General features: G+C 44.9%; 1 protein-coding gene across 1 annotated transcript in view; it reads left to right on the plus strand.

Moving 5' to 3' along the window:
- Positions 1 to 25478, plus strand: part of ADAMTS12 (ADAM metallopeptidase with thrombospondin type 1 motif 12) — a 232126-nt gene that overhangs the window by 129987 nt on the left and 76661 nt on the right. Inside the window, exons 5-11 of the mRNA XM_066373705.1 lie at positions 483 to 566; positions 10423 to 10547; positions 13453 to 13602; positions 19754 to 19897; positions 20468 to 20612; positions 22077 to 22169; positions 23547 to 23692. Of these exons, the coding sequence (XP_066229802.1) occupies positions 483 to 566; positions 10423 to 10547; positions 13453 to 13602; positions 19754 to 19897; positions 20468 to 20612; positions 22077 to 22169; positions 23547 to 23692 (887 nt within the window). The remainder of the gene's footprint in view (positions 1 to 482; positions 567 to 10422; positions 10548 to 13452; positions 13603 to 19753; positions 19898 to 20467; positions 20613 to 22076; positions 22170 to 23546; positions 23693 to 25478) is intronic.

Genomic DNA, 25478 nt, shown 5'->3' on the forward strand with positions numbered 1-25478 from the left:
TTATCACACTGATTTATGTTAGTGCACAGTGAGTAAACTGAGGCACAAAGAACTAAAACATGATTTCCTCAAAGAAGTTAGAGCTAGAACTGGAACTGAGCTAATGATAATGACTGAATTTTCAGCTTCCCTTTTGCACTGTTGATGTTCTCTGCCTTCCCAGAGAATGTTAGTCCTGTTGAGATGGGGAAAGATGTTTGCCTGAGTCACTGATAATAACAGAGAGGAAGCCTCTGCCATCAGGGAAAGGGTCAAAGACAAGAAAGGGACCAATCTCTCCAGCACACAGCCAATCGGTCACCTTAGAAAGGTTGTCTTTAACTATCATTACGTGGATTGGGCCAGTACATCACTCTTCTTTGCACTCCAGTAAAATGTCTTGACTACACGGTTACATTTGTTTTAAGTCCATCACAATGCTGTATCTCTCCTCTGGTGTTTGTCTGTTGTCAGTTCACATGGGTTTCCATTTCTGCCTGTAGGTCACTGGGTTGTTCCATAACCCGAGCATCGGCAATGCAATTCACATTGTTGTGGTTCGGCTCATCCTACTTGAAGAAGAAGAGGTGAATACTTTTCCCTCCACTCTTCTCACCTGTATCTTTGCACTCCCTACTTCCTCTCTTCAGGAAAGCTATGAACGGACAAGAAAGAAGGTACTAGAAAGGTTTTAAAAGCCCCTTGAGAGGAAAATAATATTTCTATATTATTTTCTTGGGAATTCAGTGATATCAGATTTCTTACCGTGTCTTACAAAGACATTCATGGTATTCTTGCTCTTTCCCTTGCCTTACTTCCCACCCTCACACTCCCTGGGCTTTGGGTAGGTTCAGGGCTATACAGGCAGTCTTCCGCCTCATGGCCCATGCTCCCGGGGTTCCCAGTGCCTGGACCACCCCTGCCCTAGCTCTGCTCCTGGTTGGCACCTTCTCACCTCTCAGGCTTCTGTTTTGGTGCTGCTGCTTCAATGAGGTCTCAGTGACCAGCCTTGTCAAAGCTGGCCTCACTTACTGCTTTCCACCACAGAATGCATGTCACTTCCTTTATTGATACCACTCACGATTCATCAGTATTGTTCACTTCCTTCTTGCTTATCTCAGCCATCAGAATGTGGATTCCATGAGGGCAGAGACTGTTTTTTTATTCCTAGCTCTATCCCCAGCATTTAACAAGGTGCCCGGGACATGAATGAATGAATGGATGAATTAATGAAGTAAAATTTAATGAATGAATGAACAGTCAACCTGATGAAATGCCTTTACAATCTACAAAGCTTAACTAGCTGCTGAAATATGCAAAGAAGAGCATCATTCAGATCACCATCAGCGAGACCTGAGGTCAAAATGCCCAAGGCAGCGTTTATTGTTTCCTGGGCATGAGAAACCTCCACAATCTGAAGAATTTAAAACAGTAATCTCGAGAACCAGGATCCATTTTTCTTCTTTCCCTTACCACCCCACTTTCCTTAGTCATTCAAGACATAGTCTGAGTATCTCAGAATATGGATCAATGTATTATTTCCCTTCCTGTAAACCTTTTGTTAAGAAAATTTAGTATCTTTCTAAACTTTTTTAGAAACCAGGCAAAACAAAAACTGTGTCTCTTTTCAATGATTTATCTGACTCTGTCTGATTGTTATTTACTATTGATTGGGGCTTAGGTAAGGTCAAGTTAGGTGTTCACATGCAGAAAACTGACAGGGTACAAAGGTTTTGATCCAGTAGAAAAGAAAATGATTTGTGTCCAGCAGAGAAGATCACCAGGAACATTATGGTTTTATTGGTCTATGGAACATTGACTAATTTTTTATTTAATTAACTAATTTAGTAATCTTATTTCAGCATTCTTCCCCCCACCTTTACTGGCTATAATTACATTAATTTCATGTATCTACCTCAGAGCCAGCTTTGCCATCTTGCTAGTCTCTTCATTAATGATTTAAATGCATCTTTAACATGTGCTCACTGTCTATTTGTATGAGAATTATGTTTTTAACTTTTGAATGTTATACTTTGAAACCTTGGAGGAAAAATTTTTACTGTTGTATAATGGGTGAGCATATATGCATGTTTAGCCACAGAATATGCAGAAAGATTTAGGCTTTTTAGACCAATAATAAAAAGGAAGGTTCTGCTAAATGTGGGAAGGGAAAACCTCTACCCTCTGCAGTCCCGCCAGTAGCACTGGTAGTACCTCCAAGCAAGGCTGCCATGCATGGACCGGGCCCCTTCGGACTCCAGAGCTCTTGATTCCCAGGAAACTAACTCACCCACCAAAATCTTGCTCCAGTGGAATGCTTGGGAAGAATTGGATCAGCAGTTACCTCCCTGACCCCATCACAATGACACTCTTCTACTTCTTGCAGCTTCTACTACTTGCAAGCCTCATCTTGCAAGTGCAAAGAGACACAAGTAATATGCTACAAAAAGGCCATGGCTTCCTTTCTCTCACTTGTCAGATGTCGTCCTCATTCAAGTTTTTATGGGATCTCCAAGTGGTGGAAGGTTCATAATTTGACAATAGAATTGCTAGCTCATTAGAGAGTTGCAATTCACAATTCTCATTTTCCTGTCTTTCAGAGGATTTCTCAAACTATTCCTCACATCCTTGACTAACGAGAAGCCCCATCAACAACAAACAGCATGCATAAAATGTAGTGCCTGTTTTTCACTTTGTGCCATACAAAAGCCACTATAAATTTTCATCACATTTTAAGAATGAGTTAGGGTAGTCTGATATGATACTCACTTGGCACAACCTGGAGGCATTCACAAAGACTTAGGTGGCCATATTTCAGACCAGCGGAAACTGAAGGACACTAAGCCATGAACCGGGGAGGATATGTCAAGCATATTTAGACATCATAGGTCCAGAAATCAGAGTGGCTTCAGATATGAGTCGACTTGCTCTCATTCTTATCCTGCCTCTATCTAACCTTGACTCAAGCTCTCATTTTGGTTTTAGGACCCTAATCCTATCCTTCAGACATTTCGTCCTCTCTCAAGGACTTGGACACAGATGTAGCCTATAGCCCTTTCCACCTGACCAGTTCATCAGATGACCCCCCTGCTCCCCTTTTGGGCAGGAGTTAGGGACAAGGTTAGAGTCTTCCATTCACTTTTCCTTCTTCAACTCTTCTGAGCAGTTGACATTGAGGAAAGTACAAGACTTATAGTTAGTCCCACCGCTTTCTAGCTGTATAACCTTTGGTAGGTTACTTGACTTGTCTGGGCCTCCACATCTTCATTTTGTAAAATGGGGATAATAATATCTACCCTATGTAATAGTATAGTGTCTGCCTTATAGAAATCTCTCAATAAATGTTACTTGTTAGTACCACATTTACGCTTCTTGTCATCACCATCATGCAGGTCACCCAACAACCTTGTAAATGTGTTACTATTATTAGTTCATTTTACAGATGAGGAAACCGTGCCAAAGCCCTAAAGGATAACATTAGGGCCATAAGAGGTTGGAGACTTCTTGTAAGAATAGGACAGAGACACTACTGGGGTAGAAGTGAGCTGGGATAAAGCCAGGTGGGCCAAGGTCACTGTGCCATCCAGGGGTGGGCCCAGGTGTCCACTTGGCTTGAGGGAGCAGCAGCAGGGCTGACAGGCAGGAGAGAGATACGTGTTTTCACAGAGACTTTCCCTCTTGGTCCCGGAGTGATTTAGTGTTGGGTTCACTTTTGTGAGACTCTGGAGTGAGAAAACCTGCTACCTTTGAAAATCTCTCCTGCCCCAGGGGCATGTGTGGGTCTGTAATAACTTAGATAACTTCTGCTCTTTCAGGATGGATGTTAACAATACTAGCAAAGAATTTGTAGACTCTACTTTTTTAAAAATCTTGTATCTTTTCCTCTGATAGCCAGAAGAGTTATGCCTTAAGCACATGGAAAGTTTTCAGATTGAACTTCTTACTGCTTTTTTCTTCTTAGCCTGTTCTCTTTCCTCCAGGGGCCTAAGCCTGGCTGGGAGCATGGTCCGACTGTGCATTGAATCAAAAGCTGCTCTCAGGACTAATCAAAGAAATTAATACAAGAGTTTGCTTCATTGTAGAGAGAGTTTACAAAGAGACAGAATAACTTATCAGAATAGCCGTGTACTTGAAGAATCATTTTCTGTCTCCCTGTGGGCCCGTTTCTGTGAGCTGTTGTTGATTTTCTTTAGGTCATCTCGCCGCCCTGTAAGGTCACCTACTCCAGTGAATAGGAAAGGGGAAGTAGGAAGTGAATTGGACTGAGAAGATGGTGCAAGAACAAAAAGGGAAATCTCTTTTTGTTTACAAAGGGAATGGGAGAATTAGTGTGGAAGGGAGTTTGTTTTGACAAGCTCCAATAATTGTGAGGATCCATTATGGAAACAGTTTAGCACAGGTCTCACCATGTTTATCATGAGCCTCCCAAGCGCAGGGCTGCAGGCAGTGGGGCACGGCTCGTTACTCTTCCCAAGCGCCTGCGACCAAGTGCATTCAGGGAGCGAAATGAGTGTTTCTTGGACTTAACGGCTTAGGAGATTTGGAGATTGAGAGGCTGAGGAGACTGAAAAATATTTTGCACAATTAAAACCTGCTAGAGATGTCATGACATTTAGTAGAAAAGCCGTAAGTTATCCTTAAGACCATGTCATTGAACTTGTGTTAAATGCCCCATATTGTAGAGGAACATTCTACACAACGGCAGGGTACCCAGCTGCAAGGGGTCAGCAGCCTGGCTCTTTGTGCAGTTGCTTTGTTTGTAAGAGGAACCAACCAAAACCAATAGGGAGTAATCATGGATGTTGAATAGGTTAAAGGGGGGAAGAGAGGAGAGAAAAACATTCTGGGCGGAGGGAGCCGCTTGAAGAAAGCAGGGTAAAAAACAGCATGGTGTTTGGGAATGTGGGGTGGGCGGCAGTGGTAATATAAGCAGTTTGAATGTGGCTAGGCATAAACTGTGAGGCTGCAAAAGAGGGGAGAGCTTCCTAGAGGCCAGACTTCGAAGGTCTTGAACACTAGGTCATGAAATGGGTGGGCTTTGGTTTTGACTAGGTTGACCAGGCAACAGCAAGGAGGGTGGCATTAAAGAGAACAAGGGAGCAAGAGGGAGAACAATGCGGAGGTGCTGCAGGCATAAACCCAAGCATAAAACGATGAGGGTTTGAGCCAGGGTGGTTGGGAGTAGAGATGGAGAGGAGGTAAAACAAGCAGCCCGTGATGATGGATCGGGACGCAGGATATGAAGGGAGAGGAGGCCAATAGCAGGACGCTGGTGTTTCTATATTAGGCAGGTGGGTTGGTGGCGGTTCCGTACTGAGCCCGGGGAGACAGGAAGAACAGCAGGTTACCATGCCGGGAAAGGATTTCAGGGTTGCAGGTGCTGAGATGGCAGTACCTGTGGTACCATTTAGAGGGTGGTGTCCATCAAGAGGTTTGGGTGCATGAATTTGAACTCTAGGAGAGATTTGGAATAAGATACAGGCTTGAGAGTCAGCAGCATAAAAGTGGTTTCCCAAAGTAGGGCTGTTATTGAGAATGAACTAAGCAGTGAGCAAACAGAAGGGCAGATTATCGAGGGCCCTGAGAAGTGATCAGGGAGTAAGAGGAGTTGGGGGTCTCAGAAGTAGAGGGTCTCTGCCTGTGGCTGTCTCCTCACCGCGGATGGGAAAGGAGCTGGAGCAGAACTAAGCGATCGTCCTCATCCTCCACTGGCAAATTGTTAAAGCTTTCCAGTTGCTCAAAGCAGAAAAATGTAAAGAAGTCTTCAGTAGCTTGGGAAACCACTAGTCCTGGACTAGCAGCGGCCAACCTGGGGTCTAAGCCCGCTCTGCCGAAACCTGCTGTGTGACTTGGTTACAGTATGACCTCTCTGTGGCCTGGAGTCTCTCATCGTTTAAACGAGAGGACTGGAAGCCTAGTTCCTAAGGTCCTTCAGAGAAACGGCTCTTCCTAATGCTGGGAAAGCTAGAAGCAAAGTTTATGCTGTGACATCTGGAAATTGACTGTTTTCTCATGAAGATCTCTCCTTGCTGACACTGAATTTGGCTCAGGAACGAGGGCAAGTGGATGCTGCCCACTTAGACCTCCCTTCTGCCTGTTGACCTGACCCTGGAAAAGCACTCATCTCTTTTCTGTCTCTAATTTTGCCATTTCAAGAATGTTATAAAATGGAATTGTACAGTGTATAACCTCTTGAGTTTTTTTTCCATTCAGTATAACTCCCTTGAGATTCATCTAAATTATGTATATCAAGAGAATATCAACACTCACTTTGCCTTAAACAGACATGCGTGGTTTGGTACTGTTGGGCGGATAAAATGTATTATGCTCACTTTGTTAAAGATAACATGAGGAGGCAGTCGCCCAGGTGATATTAATGTGTGTTGGAGATTGTTGTAACCTGGGGCTTGGTTTTGGGATTAAGCCTTTCCCACCCTTTTTGCTGTAGGGCGGTACAATCCAATCATGCCTCAGAGAAGTGACTTTGTATTAGAGACTACCCTATTTTGTATATTGGATTAAAGGTTGTGAAGCTACACTATAAAATAGGGGTAGAACGGGACTTGGCTCTTGGTTCCTGAGGTTAGCATGAGAGAGCAGAGAAAGTAGAGCCAGCAGCGGAAGGAGGCCACGTGGAGTAGGCCAGGAGAAGCAGCCAAGATGGCGGAGTACTGAGTGAGATGCCAGTCTGTGTAGAGTTTGTATCTGGGATAAGGAAGAAAATGGGGAACTGAGGAGAATAAGGTTGGTGAGCTAGAAACCTTTGATTCTAGGAAACTCGGATAAGTCAGTGGCTTGGTGAGCACTGAGTGTGACTGGGTTTTGGAGCCCAGTGTGTATTTTTACTTGCCCGCCGGGTGCAAGGTAGGATTAAAGGTTATGGCCCACCAGTTTTTGGCTCCATGGTTTCTTTACCGACTGTCCGAATCCAATGCGAACCTGCATGGGCTGGGCTGCTCTGATGGTGGCCCTGGCTGTGGCTGCTGGCTTTACATTTGGCGTAGTCTGTGGCAGGATTCGATACAGATCGGCAAGGAGTCTTTGAGTGGTGGAGTAGAGGACTGGCTAGTGTTAGGGTTCCCCATGGCTGTCCTTTTGGGGATTGTAGGCTGGCTGACTTTTACAGCCATGTGTGAGAAAACCGAGAGCTCTGTTGAAGAGGCTGCCCGGGACCTGCAAACCGAGCAGCGGGAGGAGTTGCAGCAAATGCAGGAGAAAGAGATGCTGACCCTGGAGCTGGAGGAAGCACCTGAGGAGGAGGCCAACCAGGTGTTCGAGATTTGCCTGGAAATGGAGCAAACGCTGGAGGAGGATTCAGAGGTTCATGAGTTGCAGCTTGCCCTGGATGTTGCGGAGAGTCAGCAGTGGCAGGAGGCCAGGGCTGAGGCTGAGGCTGGGGCTGAGGCTGAAGCTGAGGCCGGGCCCGGAGCTGCAAGGTCTGCGGAGCAGAAGGCTGCGGCAGCCCGGGGCTCGAGACTGGCAGCAGGAGTTGGTGTTTTCAGTTCCTCTTTGGAGGATGAGGAGAATCGGACTGGAGTTGTGATCTGCAGTCTCCAGAAGATGGAAGCCCAGCTGGAAGGAGCACCTACTGCGGCCCCGGTAGGTCTGCGATTTTGGGACATAGGCCTGGACATGCTTTTTGGAGCAGAGATGGAAATGCTGACTGCCATTGCCACGTGCTCCTCTTTGAGACAGTGTAAGACCTGCGAGGACGGCAGGGATGAGGGGGGTGGCTGACGCCCCATGTGCGTGGACTGATTTCCTGGACTACGACCGGAGTGGGCATTGGCTCCTTTGTTGGATGGACTTACGGATTACGGATTTTGGACAATGTGAAATACCCTGATGGGGGTGGGGGGTGGCTTTGCTGGAAGCACTCCCCTGCCCCGGGAAGCTTTTCCCATAGGCCGAGGACATTTTGCGCTTTGGGCAAAGTGCTCAGAGACTGGTGAAGTGTACCTTTGTAATTATTGAAACTGTATTATTTTTGCTGTTGTAATTTGTGTAATGTTCTAATTTCCTTGCACAGGAATGCTGGTGATGTAAATTGTGGGTAGTAAAGTGAGCATAGGGGTGGATTGTTGGGCGGATAAAATGTATTATGCTCACTTTGTTAAAGATAACATGAGGAGGCAGTCGCCCAGGTGATATTAATGTGTGTTGGAGATTGTTGTAACCTGGGGCTTGGTTTTGGGATTAAGCCTTTCCCATCCTTTTTGCTGTAGGGCGGTACAATCCAATCATGCCTCAGAGAAGTGACTTTGTATTAGAGACTACCCTATTTTGTATATTGGATTAAAGGTTGTGAAGCTACACTATAAAATAGGGGTAGAACGGGAACTTGTCTCTTGGTTCCTGAGGTTAGCATGAGAGAGCGGAGAGAGTAGAGCCAGCAGCTAAAGGAGGCCACGTGGAGGAGGCCAGGAGAAGCAGCCAAGATGGCGGAGTGCTGAGTGAGATGCCAGTTTGTGCAGAGTTTGTATTTGGGATAAGGAGATGGGGAACTGAGGACAAGAAGGCTGGTGAGCTAGAAACCTTTGATTCTAGGAAACTCGGATAAGTCAGTGGCTTTGTGAGCACTGAATGTGACTGGGTTTTGGAGCCCAGTGTGTGTTTTTACTTGCCCGCCGGGTGCAAGGTAGGATTAAAGGCTATGGCCCATCAGTTTTTGGCTCCGCTGTTTCTTTGCCGACTGTCCGAATCCAATGTGAACCTGCATGGGCTGGGCTGCTCTGATGCTAGCTCTGGCCGTGGCTTCTGGCTTTACAGGTACGTAAGGTCTTCTGAAATGGTGCGTCCAGCCCACGTGTAAAAGGACAGCCCAGCGAGGCTGGTCCCTGTGAATCCCGCCGCTTCGTCTGGGAGCCCCTGTTCTCATGGTCTTTGACTCAGTGCCTGACCTGGGTAGCCCTCCGCTAGTTCTTCACTTCTCTGAGCTTTAAGTTCCTCTTGTTATATAATGAATATGACAGTACTTTCTTGACAAATAATGCTGAGAAGGAGAGGCAATTAAACGAGAGAACAGGAGGGAAAATCTGTGGCACATAGTAAATGATTAAGAAATGTTTCCTTCCTTCCTTTCCTCTTTCCCCTCCCTGCCTGCCTCCTTCCCTTTTATTTCCCTCGCTTCTCTTCCTTTCCTTTCCTTTCTTTGCCCTTACATTCCTGCTGCATGCCTCCTGGCTGGTGCTCTATGGTGGGTGTGTTCATTCATTCCTAGGGTTGCTATTCTAACCACAGCTCAACTACCTGTGCACAGCTAGTTCCCGGGGCTCCCCCCGCCCCCACCTCACCCTCTATAATACATCATTTTGCTGGATGATGTCATGATGAGGATTTTAAAATAATAAAGTCTGTTTCTTCTATTTAAACTTATTATACTGAGCAGTTCGGTATGTGTTTTGAGCCACTTTTCTGCGTTTTCTTGAAAGAAGGGTGGTCTACATTGGCTAAGTAGCATGGGTGGGGGACCTGAGAGTATTCCTAACAGGGAATTGAAGTCTCTCAGGGTTCGTGTGATTTGAGTATGGGCCTTAGCAACACACAGAATAGTGGAGAAGCAAGTTTGTAGTTTGATGTAGAGAGTGTGTGATGTCCCTGGGCTGAGCCCAGAGTAATAGACTAAGATCAACTTGGCCAAGGGAGGTAGTGATTCTCCAGGTAAAACCTACGCTATTCCAGGGATGGCCTATATAGAACCCCCCCCCCCAAAGGGAAAGGAATTTCTCCATTAGAAATTCAAGTGAAACTGGAATCCCTTAGAGCTGATAGCCCATTTTCTTCCTTCACCTGACAAGTGTTCACCCACTTAGTTTGAACAAACTCTCTCCTCCCCTCCCCATGGGCAACTATGGGCCGGACAGATGACTCAGGAGCCCCGAAAGCCACAGCCCGGGGCATCTGCTGCAGCACCCGAATTGCAGTCAGACAACCAGTGCTTCTAGTGACCTTAACCCTCTGCCCTTCACCCACGGATGTCAAACCAAGGTTGGCTTGACAGGGAACCATCCAGTGCAACCCCAGGCTCGTAGGATACCTCCAGAGAGGAAGAAGCTTTTTGTGGCAAATCTGTTCATTTGGCATTAGAAATAAAAATGCCTCTTTGGAATCTGACTTTGGAAGCAAAGAGCCTCTGGAAATATAACTTCAAACAACTGCTGGTCTTGGCTAATATCTTTTTAACTTTTCTTCAAGGGTTAGTTGGCCCAGTGGTCATTTTTGTCCTGAAGTTCTCCCCATTGGAGTCTTTCAGTGGAAGTTATGAGAGTCATAGTGTTTACAGCAGGGGGTTAGCTCAGAGGAGTAACTTGACCTCTGCCAAACTCAGCCAGGTCCCTGAGGCACCCACCCAGAGCTCATCTCAAGGGGCCGCTTCTGGGGGCTCCTGTGCTGGGCCCTGGTCATAGTAGAATCACCCATGCCAATCTCTTCTTCTTTCTCCAGCAAGGATTGAAAATAGTTCACCATGCAGAGAAGACACTGTCCAGCTTCTGTAAGTGGCAGAAGAGCATCAATCCCAAGAGTGACCTCAACCCCGCCCATCATGACGTGGCTGTCCTTCTCACCAGGTACCCCAGAGACTGTGGGGAACCAGGGGCTGCAGGCAGGGAGGGCTGGTGGGTGGAAGGGTTACCAGGTATTCAAACTCATGAAATTCTCCTACTCTGTGCTGTTCTTAGTCATTTTTAATGGTAGCTTCTATGCTAAATGTGACAAAGTCTCTGTGTTAAATAAAGTATGTCTGCTGGCGAAATGCTGGCCTCTTGCCTATCCCAATGATTATTTCTTCTTTAAAACTGGCATCTCTATGTGGCTTTATAAACAATCAGGAAGCTTGTATGCAGAGCCTCATTAAGACTCCAGTACTTTTAACCATGGGAATTCCAACCCTTTATTTTTAATTTTAAAAATGTTCCTCCAATTTAGAAACGTTCAACAATTCTACAGAAATCAGTCCTCCTTGTAACATCTTAGACTGGTGTTGAGGACAGATCATGGGGAGCAGGTCATCCCCTGAATATACGGGTGGTTTGCTTATACCTTTCCACCTTTTACTCTAGTGAAGTTACCATTCTGTTTTGACTACTGGTAGACCCTGTGGTTCTAATTAGAACCATCAAACCCTCTAGGACTCATAGCTGTGAAAAATAGAATGTTACTGAAACCCAGGCTCTTGGAAGGCTATGTTTGCTTATTGATTCAATATTTATTAAGCACCTACTGTATACCAGGTACTATTTTCATCTAGACAAATGAAGGTCTTACATTAATGGGGGGAAGTAAGTTCTCATGGGGCACTCCTGTGCAGATTCAGAGACTTCCAGAATCCCAGGGATGTTTAATAAACGGAGCCCCTTTGCCTGGCCATTAAGCCACAGAGAACCCTGTGCACTGGCAGGCCCCGTGTTTGTGTGTTGTCCCCACGGAGGACTGGCTGTCCCTGAACATGCTAGCCTGTCATCTCTCCCCTTGGCAGGATGATCCCAGTGTATAGCAGGCCTCCAAGGGATGATAATCAGCCCAACCTTTTTGACCACAAAAGTCATACTTTTAACTATTACCCAGTAAGAATATGAAGGATCTGCTCTCCATTTTTCTTATTATGATAATTTTTTTCTTAGGACAAGGATCTTATTTCAAAGTATGATGTACCTCCCCAGATCCTAGACAGTGGAAAGTATTCCAGTTAAAGCAGGATTTCTCAACATCAGCCCCATTGACATTTTGGGTTGGATAATTCCTTGTTGTGATGAGATGTCCTGTGCATTGTAGTATATTTAACAGCATCTCTGGCCTCTATCCATGAGATACCAATAACCTTCCTCCAAGCAGTGACAACCAAAATTGTCTCCAGACATTTCCAAGTGTCCCCTAGGATGGGGTGGGGAGCAAAATCACCCCCTGTTGAGATCCTCTGGTCTGAAGGGATAGGCAGGATATGGAAGGGAGGGAGGTATATGACTGAGCTTGCCTCTGGAGGGCTGTTCTGAGGTCCACTTTAACAAGGTGTCTATAGAGTTGCATTCAGTAGGAGGTGGCTTTGGCTTGAACACACCCCATGGAGCTAATGGCTGCATGCCAAGGCATGTTTTCTCTTAGGAGACCCCCAGTGCATGCGGGAGGTCAAGATCCTTACCCACAGAGACCATATTCCTACAATTCTTTCTTACCTCCTTTTACCCTCTTCAACACTTATCCTTTGTAAGCACTCAATAAACAATTATTTAATGGCCCTAACTTCTTGCACTATCAGAATGAGAAGGTTGGCCAATGAGCAATGAGCACCATTCATCTTTTCCCAGCGGCTCTGTGCAAAACTAAACTTTTTGAATGAAATAGTAAAAAATACCTACATCTTGTAGTAGGGGTAGGAGAGTGTTTGGTTGTTCTTACTACAGACCCAGCAATTAGTTAGAACGATTGGGCTATATGATCCTATATAGCGCTCCAACATGGAACCACCCAGCAACTGCCGCTGTTAGTGGGGGTGGGCATTCATGCCTGTCGTGCGTGTTCTGACATGGCAGCTGCTCTCTCCTGTCCCACTGACCAGCCCTTGCCTCCCGGAGAGCTGAGAACCTGCAGTGGTTTTCAAAGGCTGTATCTTTCCCATGGTCCAGCAGACGCACAGAGCTGACCATTTGTTGCCAGAAATGGTGCCCGCACAACACCTATGAACTGAACATCTGGAACTAATCAGAGCTCGGGCTTTGTTGGCATTTGTGCTAGTTCCTCTTGGCAAAAAGCTCTTCTTGAACCAAAGAAAACCAAATGACCAATGCACGACTCTTTCACACTGTTGTGGGTGACTGAAACAGTCCCTACCAGGATGTAGGGGCCCGTTTTTATATGTAAAAGCTATAACAAGTATTTGTGAAATCCTGGAGTCTTTCCTTTCTTCTTCCAGGGTAGGGAAATAATGAGGTCCTGAGGAAAACAGGGAAGATCCTCCCCCCACCGGAGAGAAAGTGGACTTGATCTCTGGATGGCTTATGGAGCCAGTTGCCTTTTTCATGAGTGAGAAAAGGTTCTCATGAGTTTTGAGCACAGACTTCAGAAAAAACAAAATACTTATTTCACATTTGAAAAACTTAAATTACTGCTTATTATCCATTCCCTGTTTAAAAGTTAAAAAAATTAACTTCAGTTTTCAACCAAATCCTTCCCTTTTTAAGCAAATAATATAATTTGGCTTCCTGAGATCAAGGACAAAGGCAACTCAAAGAAAATGTCTGCCATGAATTCTCAGATTCCTTAGATGTCAACGAGATTCAATGATCTAGAGGTGAAGTTGGAATAGTAGTAATGAATTCAAAATTGCTCCTGTACTCATATAGAATTTTTAAAAAACTATTTTAATCATGCTTTATAGACCATACTGAATAAGAATTAGTACCCAGATTTTTCCAGGAGAGTTTTGTGGGTGTTTCTTTGGCTCCCTGTTTTCTATGTGTCTCCATTCTCTGCTTTCAGAAAAGACATTTGTGCCGGTGTGAACCGCCCCTGTGAGACCCTGGGTCTGTCCCACCTGTCAGGCATGTGCCAGCCTCACCGCAGCTGTAACATCAATGAAGACTCGGGCCTCCCTCTGGCTTTTACCATTGCCCATGAGCTCGGACACAGGTAAAAGGCCAAACAAACTGAGGTTTCTTTGCTGTGTTCACATGTCAGTAGAAGGAATGGAAAGATCTTTAGATGAGGTATAGGCAGTTGGATTGCATTGTGGTTTTAAACTCACCATCCTAAACCTGTGCTTTCTCATCTGTAATGTAGGAATAATTACAATTTAAAGATCCCAATGTCTTCTCTGCCCTGACCTCTTGTGCCATTTACATCATAGAGTCAAAGAGGCCACTACGGTTCTCTGAGTTAAAAGGAGGTGAGAAAAAACAAGGCAATGAGCTGTAACTCAGGTGATTAATTCAGAAATAGCAACACCTATTTAGTTCTTGTAAAATAATAATAATGTTAATATCATTAAAAAAAATCACAAACCGTAGCATTTTGTGCCCTTCCTTTATGCCTGACACTTTGCATTGTGTCACTGAATCATCTTAGTGACCTTATGAAGTAGACACTATTGTTAGTCTCATTTTGCTTCTATGTGTAAGGGAGAACATTGAATAAATGAATTGCAAACTGCTGTAAACTTGGAAAGACTATCAAACAAATACCAGTTAACAAGGAGGTCCAAGTTGTGGCAAAAAGGTAACTTTGACTAGATGAATTCGTTAAAAGCAGATTTCAGAATGTTTGAGTGAAGGAATAAGGAAGATTCTGTATTCTCCAGGTTCCCGAGGTCTCCATGGAGGAAAGATCTTAGCTTATTTGTAACTTAATTTGTTGGTCTATTTATACAACACAAATAAGAACACATCACACTAATTAGAAACTCAGAGTAGGGAGCCATGTAAATGACCCTGCTCTACTCCCTGCCTCTCTGGTGGCTGCCAGCCTGCATGCCTTCTCTCTAAAGAAGGAGCTGACATCTGGAGAAGAGGTGGCATGGGGAAGAACACTGGAGACTGGGTTTTCAAGGCCTGGCCTCTCTGGCCTGGGCTTTGGAATTATGCAGAATGCTTTTACCTGTAGTATAAAACCAGAGTATTGGTGTGAGAGTTGGGAAAAGTGAGTGCTTATTCTGGCTTTTCCATCAATCCAATATTATGGCCTTAGACAATCCTTTCACATCTCTGCATCTGTTTTCTTTTCCATGAAATGAATAAACTGAACTAGGCAGTTTCTTAGGTACTGTAACTTTTTTGATACTTAACAAAAAGCCCTGGGAGATAAATCTGATAGATTCTACTATCTTTCTTGTTACACGCTATTGAATCAGCTCCAATTCCAGGGGACCCCGTGAATGAGTAATGTCCACAGTGTCCTGTCTTCAAGAATGAGTGGTGTCCACAATGTCCTGTCTTCAGGAGCCCTACTCAGCTCCTGTAGACTCATTGCAATGGCTTCATTTATGGAGTCATTCCAGCTCACATTTTGTCTTTCTCTATTCCTGCTGCCTTCTGTTTTTTCCCCAGCAGTATTGTCTTTTCCAAAGAACCCTGACTTCTCATGATGTGCCCAGAGTTAAGCAGCCTCAATTTTGTCATTCTTGCTTCTGGTGATGATTCAGGCTTAGTTTGTACTAGGACCCACTTGTTCATCTTTCTGATGGTCCAGCGTATCCATATAGCTCTCCTCCAACACTGTATTTCCAATGACTCAATTTTTATCCTATCAGCCTTCCTCATTGTTTTGCTTTCACATGTGTACATAGTAGTTCTCATATGTAATGTAGGAATAATTACACACTTTAAAGATTCCAATGTCTTCTCTGCCCTGACCTCTTGTACCATCTACATCATACCACAAGGGTGTGGATGCTCTTAACCTTGGTCACTAATGACAAATCTTTGTTCTTGGTGATCTTTCCTAATTCTCCCATTGCTGCCCTTCCAAGTTTCCTTAGTTGTCAAAAATTCAGAAACAGAGTTTAAGTAACTTCCTTATAATTAGATAATGATTGGGGATAGATGCTAAGTCTTGAAAAGGCCAGGTCATAGTTGTTGGCATGTTGATAATAAAACGTGGCAGGCCCTGGCTGGTTGGCTCAGCGGTAGAGCGTCGGCCTAGCGTGCGGAGGACCCAGGTTCGATTCCCGACCAGGGCACGCAGGAGAAGTGCCCATTTGCTTCTCCACCCCTCCACCGCGCTTTCCTCTCTGTCTCTCTCTTCCCCTCCCGCAGCCAAGGCTCCATTGGAGCAAAGATGGCCCGGGCGCTGGGGATGGCTCCTTGGCCTCTGCCTCAGGCGCTAGAGTGGCTCTGGTCGCAACATGGCGACGCCCATGATGGGCAGAGCATCGCCCCCTGGTGGGCAGAGCGTCGCCCCTGGTGGGCGTGCCGGGTGGATCCCGGTCGGGCGCATGCGGAGTCTGTCTGACTGTCTCTCCCTGTTTCCAGCTTCAGAAAAATGAAAAACAAAAACAAAAACGTGGCAGAATAAAAGTTCTTCTCATGTGCAAATATATAGGTGTCTTCAGTCCTGATATGTACAGAGATGTGTTCCCTGCAGCCTCCAATCAAGTCAGTTTGACCTGCTGGCCAAACAATGCCAATATAACTAGTCAAACTGAGAAGTGATTGCTCAGGACCTTTCCAGCAGGTGTGTTCAAGCGAGAGAAAAGTTGAAAAGACTTGGCTTGATAAAAGGCGTTCTCAGATCCTCACTACTGTGTTGAAAGAATGCATCCTTTATATCCTCATATTTAATCTGACCTTGTGAAGGGACTAGAAAGATGCTATGCATATCCTGCAAAATCATGTTGCCCCAGTTTTTGAGGCAATTATTGGCATGATTATTTCAACATGGATGTATCACCTTTGTGAGAGAGGAAGGCCACCTAAGGAAATAAAGTCAAGGGCAAGCATGACCCTTTCCTCAGATTTTGGATATTATCTAATAGCGGTGAGAACCTCTTGGCAACATTGCTTGAGCACAGTTTTCTAAATACTTGAAAACAACTAGTTGTAGATGTACATTGGTTGTCAGAAATAAGTGGTGGATATCTAATGGACTGGAGGTGGCCTACTACCTGAATCAATGTGGTTTGTTGATATCTGTCCTCCAAATATTGGGAATCTGTTCTTGGATCAGTGATGACGCGTCTGATCGCGGGTGCAACAGTGAGGTGGGCAGCCATTGTTGGTGCACCTCCCCCATTTTTGCAAGCCCCTCCCCCTTTGGCTTAAGTGATTTCCAGAGGATTTCAAGAGCTAGTGCCCTTTTACCCCCCCCCCTTCATTTTCCTCTTTTTTTCCCTTTTGGTAACTAGAAAATAAAGACTAAGGCTTCCAAAAACAGCTACTTATATGGGGAAAGTTAGAAACTAACCACATATGCCTAGGAAAAAGCTCAGGAAAGACCTGAGAAGACCTTAAGTTTACATCTCAGGCTGATCCTTGGTACAGACGGTCTGAAACAGTTTTTAAAAAAATTCACATCTGGCCTGACTGGTTAGAGTGGATAGAGTGTTGACCTGGGACGCCAAGGTTCCAGGTTTGAAAGCCCAATGTTGCTGGCTTGATCACAGGCTCACCAGCTTGAACACAGGCTCATCAACTTGAGCGATCATGTTAATGACAGTCACTGGCTTGAAGTCCAAGGTCTGTGTCTTGAGCAAGGCGTCACTGGCTCAGCTCGAGCCTTTAGGTCAAGGCACATATGAGAAGCAATCAATGAACAATGAAAGTGCCGCAACTACGAGTAAAAGTCAAAGGTTTCTCTCTCTCTCTCTTTCAAAAAGAAAAAAAAATTCAGAATATACAATGCAAAAAAAAAAAAAAATCACAAAAAATGGCAAGACCTATGGAAAGGGAGAATCTGATTTCCAGAGTTACCACATTGTTAGATTGAAATGTTTGACTACAATGAAAGAAAATATTTGGAAACCATATGTAGTGGTTTGAATACTGTTCCCCCACCCCCAAGTCAAGTCCACCTGGAACCTCAGAATTTTCTTTGGAATAGGTCTTTGCAGGTGTAATTAGAATTTCGAGAAGAAATCACCCCACATTCAGGCATTGAATTCAGCAACTAGAGGGGGAGGTGTGGACACAAAGTGACACAGGGATGGAGACCAGGTAAAGATGGAGACAGAGGGTAGAGTCCAAGGCCACAAGTCAAGGAAGCCTGGAGTCACCGGAAGCTGGAGGCGGGAACAGAGACTCTCCCTGGGGGCGTTCAGAGGAGGCACAGTGCTGCTGACACTCCTGTCCATCAGAACTGAGAATCCATTTCTGTTACTTAAAGCCCCTGAGTTAATGGTTGTTTCTGTGGCAGTCCCAGGAAAGCAATACACCAGATAGCTAACAGAACTAATATTAGAATATCTATATCTTAAAATAAAAAGGGTTATTTTTTAAAGGGGGCATTGGGCCATGTATAGATGACTTAAATAAAACACTATCTTTTAAAAAAACTTTTGTATTGATCTTAGAGAGACAGAGAGAGGAAAGGAACAACTAAGGTGCCACAACAAAGAATTGATGCAGAGAGAGGGAGAGAGAAAACAATTCATTTGCTGTTCTACTTAGCTGTGCGTTCATTGGTCACTTCCCGTCTATTCCCAGACCAGGGATCAAACCCACAACTTTGGTATTTCGAGACAACGCTCTAACTGATTGAACTAATTGGCCAGGGCCTAAAACACTATCTTTTAAATGGTGAAGAAAAAAAGTCACTGATAAGAAAGAGAAAGTTGAAAGAAGACACATAAGCTTGAGTTTGAGTGACAAGAAAAATATTTGGTAAAACACAAAACCAGTGGAGTCTCTTGAGAAACTTGCTCACAGAAAAAGAGGCTTCGGAGGTATTTAGCTTTCTTTAGCTCTGTAATTCTAATCAGCTGTGGACCTAACTGAGCAACACTGAGCAGGTCAATGAGATGGCCTGCAGCAGCTCTGAAAAACTTTATCAGCCAGTATCCCAAGAAGATACTCATTATAGTTTAATAACAAAAACAGCCCCATTTCTTGAAAACTTTTTGTCTTCATCTATTGTGTATGATGCAAAATAGAAAGTGAAGTTAACTACTTGTGCTCTAGCCCAAGTGAATAATTTCATTTTTATATGGAGAGAAAACTTTTTAAAAATCCATTTGTGAGGCCCTGGACTACATCAGCCATCCATAGCAAAGTCTCACACCTTAAGTTTTCTTTCACTTACCAAGCCCTTATTATACATCAGGCACCTGACAAAGTGGTTTTCAATCTTTATTCCATTCAAATCTCATCCGACACTGTGATGACTACTACGCTTTCTAGGAGAGGAAAATGGGGCTGAACAAATCTCGGTAACGGGCCACCGAGTGGCAGAGCCAGGACCCCAGTACATGCCGTCTGTCTCCAGAACACCTGCTCTCAGCCACTGAACTCTGAGGTCCCCCTGATGTCTGTGACACTGGAGGACTCTTGTAGCAATGCGAGAAAGAAGTCCATCCCTTCAAAGCCTGCCGCCGTGTGTGTGTGTGTGTGTGTGTGTGTGTGTGAGTGACAGAGACAGAGAGAGGGACAGATAGGGACAGACAGGAAGGGAGAGAGATGAGAAGCATCAGTTCTTTGTTGTGGCACCTTAGTTGTTCATTGATTGCTTTCTCATATGTGCCTTGACTGGGGGGCTACAGCAGACCGAGTGACCCCTTGTCAAACCTGCAACCTTGGGTCCAAGCTGGTAAGCCTTACTCAAACTAGATGAGCCTGTGCTCAAACTGGCCACCTTGGGGTTTCAAACCTGTGTCCTCCGTGTCCCAATCTGACGCCCTACCCACTGCACCACCACCTGGTCAGGCGTGTGGCCTTTAACAAGGCCTCCCATAGGCCTCCCCTTCCATGCTTGCCCTTAGAGGGTGCCGAAAGGGGAAGGAAGGCTCTGCTCTTTGAGCTGCGGTTACTGTGCAGGATAGAGAGGGCAGCGTGAGGCAGCCCCATCCTCCTGACTCTAGATTCATGGGAAACTGTTTGCTTTTACCAAATGGAAGTTTTTGAATTAGCCGCATGGCTCCCATGGGGGCTTATTTGAGACAAAGCCTTGCCTAAAATATTCCTTGTGCTGTTTAGTTGAAAATTAGCTATCTCCCTCCAACGCCAGCCTCCCACCTGGTGAGCAGATGCCCTGTGTACAATAGTAGCCCTGTGGGTATCTTCACCTGGAGACATGCGGTGTCTCCCTGTGCCCCGCCCGCCCCTGACCACCGCCCCCCCCCCCCCCCCCCCCGCAGCTTCGGCGTCCAGCACGACGGGAAGGAGAACGACTGCGAGCCGGTGGGCAGGCACCCCTACATCATGTCGCGCCAGCTCCAGTACAACCCCACCCCGCTGACGTGGTCCAAGTGCAGCAAGGAGTATATCACCCGCTTCCTGGAGTAAGTGACAGTGAGACTCAGAATGGCTCCACCAGAAGTCACTTGTTTTATGGGACACCTGGAAAAGTCTCAGTTCCTCTCACAGGTCACAGCGTCGGGGTGGCAATCTGGAGGAGCGAATTTCACTTCTGCTTTCTGACCTTGAGGTCGAGGTGGGCTCTGGTCTCCAGCCACAGCCAGATCCCTTTAGGGAACATCCTGTCCTCTGCTCGCTCCTGTCTCAGGGTGACTCTTTACGGGCTGAGTGTGCCTTAAGTCCTGAGGGATGGGCGGGAACAGCCAGCATATGCCAGGAGTAGTCACCCAAACCCCACTGGGAGAAAGATCATTTCCCAATCTCACCACTGCTTATATGTCCGAGATCACATCTGAGCTAATGGAGTGGGATGTGCTTTGGGTTTCCTCTTAGACCACTCCCACCGTGGCCGGGAGGGCTGTCTGCCTTGTAGAAATAAAGTTGTCTTGAAGGACGAAGAGTCAACTAGAGATATGGAAGCTTCTGTTGAATGAAAGACTAAAGATGAAGAAAATCATAAGCATCTGCCCTCATTTCTGCTAACTTCTTTTCAGCCGAGGCTGGGGGTTCTGTCTTGATGACATGCCCCAAAAGAAAGGCTTGAAGTCCAAGGTCATTGCCCCCGGAGTAATCTATGACGTTCACCACCAGTGCCAGCTGCAGTATGGCCCCAATGCTACCTTCTGCCAGGAAGTAGAAGTAAGTGCTGGGTGTCATGGTGCCTCTGGTGGGTGTGTGCAGGGCTCGAGACCACCAGCGTGCTCAAAGAAGGGCCAGGAGAACGTTTGGCAATCTGAAGATCCAGGCACAGAGATGGAAACTGCCTACTATGGCAAGGTGTCCTAAGGCAGAAGGATTGAGGTTGGGGTCATTTATATTCCTTGACTCTGCCTCTTTGGTACTCTGTGGAGCCAGCCAGCCTTTGCAGCTGGGTGGTGGTGAAGAGAATGCTGTGACGATTTTCAAGAAGCACAGTTACTCACACCTACAGACTCCACAGCAAACAGCTGAATCCCTAACATTGCTCCCCTTCCTGCATTTCATCTGATTAAAGACTGCTACCAAATCCCCAGGTAGGGATAAGATTCATCCCCAGCTTATTCTTTATTTTCAACATCCAAATGATGGCTCCTGAAGAGTTTGTGACTGTGTTCTGTCTTTTTCATCCCCACTCTTACTGCCTGGTTCAATCTCTCCTCTCTCTTTGCTACTATCATTACCTCCTACCTAATCACCCCCCCCCCCACACACACACACACATTTCTCAAGTTATTTCAAATATCTAACCATGGCTCTTCTCTGATCTTAAGGTCCCCACAGACCACAGGATAGAGCCCCAGCTCCTGTGGGAGGCACTTCTTTGCAAGCTGGATCTTGACTCTTCGAATTCATCATGCCTTTGAGTGTGAAAGTGTTATTGTTAACAGTACAGTGAGATAAAGACAAAAAGAGCCATGGGGAAAGGCTCTGAGGAGGAAGTAACAAGTGCTTAGAGTTAGACAGAGCCAGCAAAACTGAACAAAGAAGATAGAGTTGGTGCAAAAATCCCTCACTTCTAGCTGGTGACCAAGTTATACCAATTTTGCCTCCTGAGTATCTCTCACATCTACCTGTTCCTAGAAGACTCTAGTGGTCCCCTGATTGGTCTCCTTTCTTAGAGGCTGGCAGAGAAACCAGCTGGCTACTTTCCGTGATAAGTAAGTAAGCCGAGGCTCTCTGGATGGAATGGTTTTCTGTTTCTGCAGTGAGCAGCCTCAAGTTACAACACCTCCCCTCCCCCAGCTTTTTGTAAACTTCTATTCACAGTTTTTGGAGTGGCCTTTGATGACTAATATCACCAGTTACCTTGCCTAGGGCAATGATAGTGTGCTACACTTCTAGAAATTACATTCTCAACTTTTAGGAAATGTGTGCTTTATCTCCCATTTTCTGATGGCTTAATACGGTCTGCACACCACCATTTATGAATTACGACCAAGTCCAAATTCAGTTAGAACAGAGAGTGCTTGAATGATCACTGTCTGTCCCTCTTGTTCACTAAGAGCAGCCGCATTTATTGCGGGTATGCATGTGGGTGAGTGTGTATATTTTACAATCACTATAGAAATGCTTTAGTGCAAGTTTTGACAATATAAAAAGTACAATGTCACGTTTGTTTTCCAGAATGTTTGCCAGACACTGTGGTGCTTGGTGAAAGGCTTTTGTCGCTCTAAGCTGGACGCGGCTGCAGACGGGACGCGGTGTGGTGAGAAGAAGGTGACATGTCTTGCTGAGGAAGGAGGTGGGAGGGCAGCGGCAGTGAGTCCCAGGAGGGGCTGGGAGAAGCCCTGGGGAACAGCTGTCCCTGGGTGAATGGTGGTCATAGCGTCAGACCAGCCAGAGGTGTGGGCTTACCGCAGCGGCACCCTCTGAGCCTTCACCGGGAACAGGTGATTAAGGAGAGAGGGCTGAGGCCCAGTTCTACACTTCACTTGCAGAACATCTGCTGAATTTATTCTGACTTCCCCCACCCTTTCATATTAAAAATTGGAAGGGACAAGCCAGTGTGGCTTCTTTCCAAAGATGATGATTTGGGCCACTTAGTGTCTTCTCTCTCATCACCTAACCTGACTGCACTTCCTGAAGACCTGTCCTTTCTACTAGTCAGGGACTCCAGACATCCAAGAACTCCGAGATGTCAGATATTCTCTAGACTTCCCGAGAGCCGGGTAACAGGTGCCGCTCCACAAAGCCAGTTGGGTTTGTCACGGGCCTAGAAGCTAGGCATTTAGCGGGAATCATTATGCAGCTTGAGTATGGCCTGACCCATTACTGAGATGTTAGAACTTAGTCAAAATACACAGTGGTCAGAAATAATAAGGACAAGGAGGGCAACAGATCCAGCATGCCTGAATCCTCCCGGTAATGTGGCCATTTCTAACAACCAAGTTGTATCTTCTTTCGTTTTCCTCTTTGTGTTGATAGTTGTTGTAACATTGCCCTGCAGACAGAGAGACTGGATTATTTTTTCTAAATGACTTGAAAGGCCAGAACGAAAAACACTGGGTAGAGTTACAGAAAAAGAGAAATTTTTCTTGATACTAGAAAGAACTTCAAATTCTTAACACATAGTGTTTTTTGGCAACGATTGGACTGTTTCCAGGAGGATCATGTTATCTGTTGCTGACATTAAACACCCATAGAGGCTCTGAAGAAGTGTTATCACAGTACCAGTCTGTAAAATGTTTGTTACTGTCTACAAGATAAGGGGCTTGTACCAGAGCGGAAGCCAATTACATCGCTAGACAACTATGTTATTGAGCATACTAAGCTCACATGCTTTTCATAGCAAGACTTTCTCAGTGAAGGAAGTGCTGTGTTGATCGACACTCTGGCTAGCAATCTGTCAGCCACACTGAGGAACACTACTGCCTTGGGTGCCGCTAGGCACCATAAAACTCCCTCGATTCCTGAAATTCTCTGATTCTAAAACCCAGACTCTTGGAGGAAATTATTTTCTGAGCTCTTCTTTGTTCCCATGTGATGTCTGACTGTAGGGAACCCATTAGCAGAATGGGGTTAGACTTGTCGGGCTCTTGGCTCAGCCAGCTACGGAAACCTTCCTGACATGCACATCGCCTCTTCTCTCCCCAGTGGTGCATGGCTGGCAAGTGTATCACGGTGGGGAAGAAACCAGAGAGCATCCCCGGAGGCTGGGGCCGCTGGTCCCCCTGGTCCCACTGCTCCAGGACGTGTGGGGCTGGAGCCCAGAGCGCAGAGAGGCTCTGCAACAGCCCCGCGTGAGTGCAGCCACGTCTGTTCCCTCCTTCTGCGAGCCTGGGGACACCGTCCGGGCTAGGGCGACATCAGGGGCCCCACACCTCCTGAAGGAAATGAAGTGGGCTCCCAAAGACAGAAGGCAATCTGAAGACTCATGGAGGGTGGTTCTGTTGTGTTTTCCTTTAGCTTATCCCTGGGTTCTTGCCAGAACTTGGTAAATAAGCTGATTATATCACTTGGAAAAATAAATTTTTATTAAAAGTGCCATCTATGTGAAAGCCCTAGGAGATTATAGACTTAAACTGTCCCGGATAAACCGCGCTTATCAGAGAGAGATCAGTCAGGCCCAATTTTGCTGAGAAGAGTGTAGCTTTCTTTTAATCATAAGGAATGTACAATTTTACAAAAATGTTCTTCTTTCCTTAGACGACAAAGAAAATAGCTAGGCACATTTCTGAGGATTATTACTTTTAATGTTTTAGATAAGAATGTTGTAAACCTTAAGAGATCCCTTTTAACCTGTTAAGGATTCCATAGAAATTATTTCACAAATAGCTTTCAATTTTTTTTAATCAAATCACTAAATTTTTTCATATTTTAAATTTGTATACTGATTTTTATATATAAATTAAATTTAAATTTCCCTGCTTTCCAAACATAATTACATTCTTAATTCCATTATTTCCTGGTGTGCCAGTTCTCTAGTATAATTTTTGAAAAGTATACATGTGATGCCTCTTATAAGTGGAAAATGTATTAAACTTTCTTTACCTATTTTTACATTAGTCCACACTGAAGAGTAAGAATCACATTTTTACAAAGCAAATGTTATTTCAGTCCCCTCGGAATTTCAGTTCCAAATTTTACATCACCTTTTTATTAATATATTATTATATATACATGTATATGTGTGTATATATATATATTTATACATATATACACATATATAATAAATTTCTAAAGCTTAATAAGTTACTCTGTATAAAAAGTTTAATATAATACCTGCTACAAAAATTATCAGTAAATGATAGTTATTACAATTTATTATGATATGTTATCATTTACCACACATAGAAGTTGTACATTTAAGGAGTTTGAACAAAATTGTTTTAAAATCTTACCCTTTGATAAAAGTTGCTTTTGTTTAAATATAGGTCTCTGTAAATTCAAAAATGTAAAACCAGGAATTTCTTATACTTCATTTTTACAGAAAATGTTTATTTTATAAGTTATTTCAATGTGATCAGAAAAGTGATGTCCATTTTAGAGATCAGGAAATAGAAATAGAGGCAGTTTGCTCCAGAACCTGTTGTCAATGCTATGTATCGGCTCCCATTAATCTGTGGCCTGTTTGAGATAATGCTCAGTGACCTACCTGTGGTTATCACAAAAGGGACATCCTTATTGAGGAACTGAAGGCTGATTTTTTAATGGAGATTCAAAGAAAAATGGTCCTAACTCTTATCTTAGAGGCCATAGTTTGTCACAGAGTCTCCCCAAGTGAGTGACCATGTATGGCCTCAGTAGCTGGTTTGCTTAAGGTCACTGAGAACAGGCACAGTGGATAGTCACAGATTCAGTTCTGTGATTCAGGTCATAGATTTGTGTCAGTGAATGACCAAGTGAGCTTGAGACTAGGTCCCTGATGTCGGTCAGCTGTCTCGTGAGAACTCAGCAGGGCTTGACTCATAAATGCCCCTTCCCCCAGTGATGTTTGTTGGATGGAGATGAATTGGAGAGATTCCAAATCATAGAGTGTCACTGCATCATATGACAAGTAGAAAACCAGCCTGACCTCAGATATCA

Source organism: Saccopteryx leptura, chromosome 1 (assembly GCF_036850995.1).
Source record: "Saccopteryx leptura isolate mSacLep1 chromosome 1, mSacLep1_pri_phased_curated, whole genome shotgun sequence".
In the NCBI taxonomy this organism is placed as follows: Eukaryota; Metazoa; Chordata; class Mammalia; order Chiroptera; family Emballonuridae; genus Saccopteryx; species Saccopteryx leptura.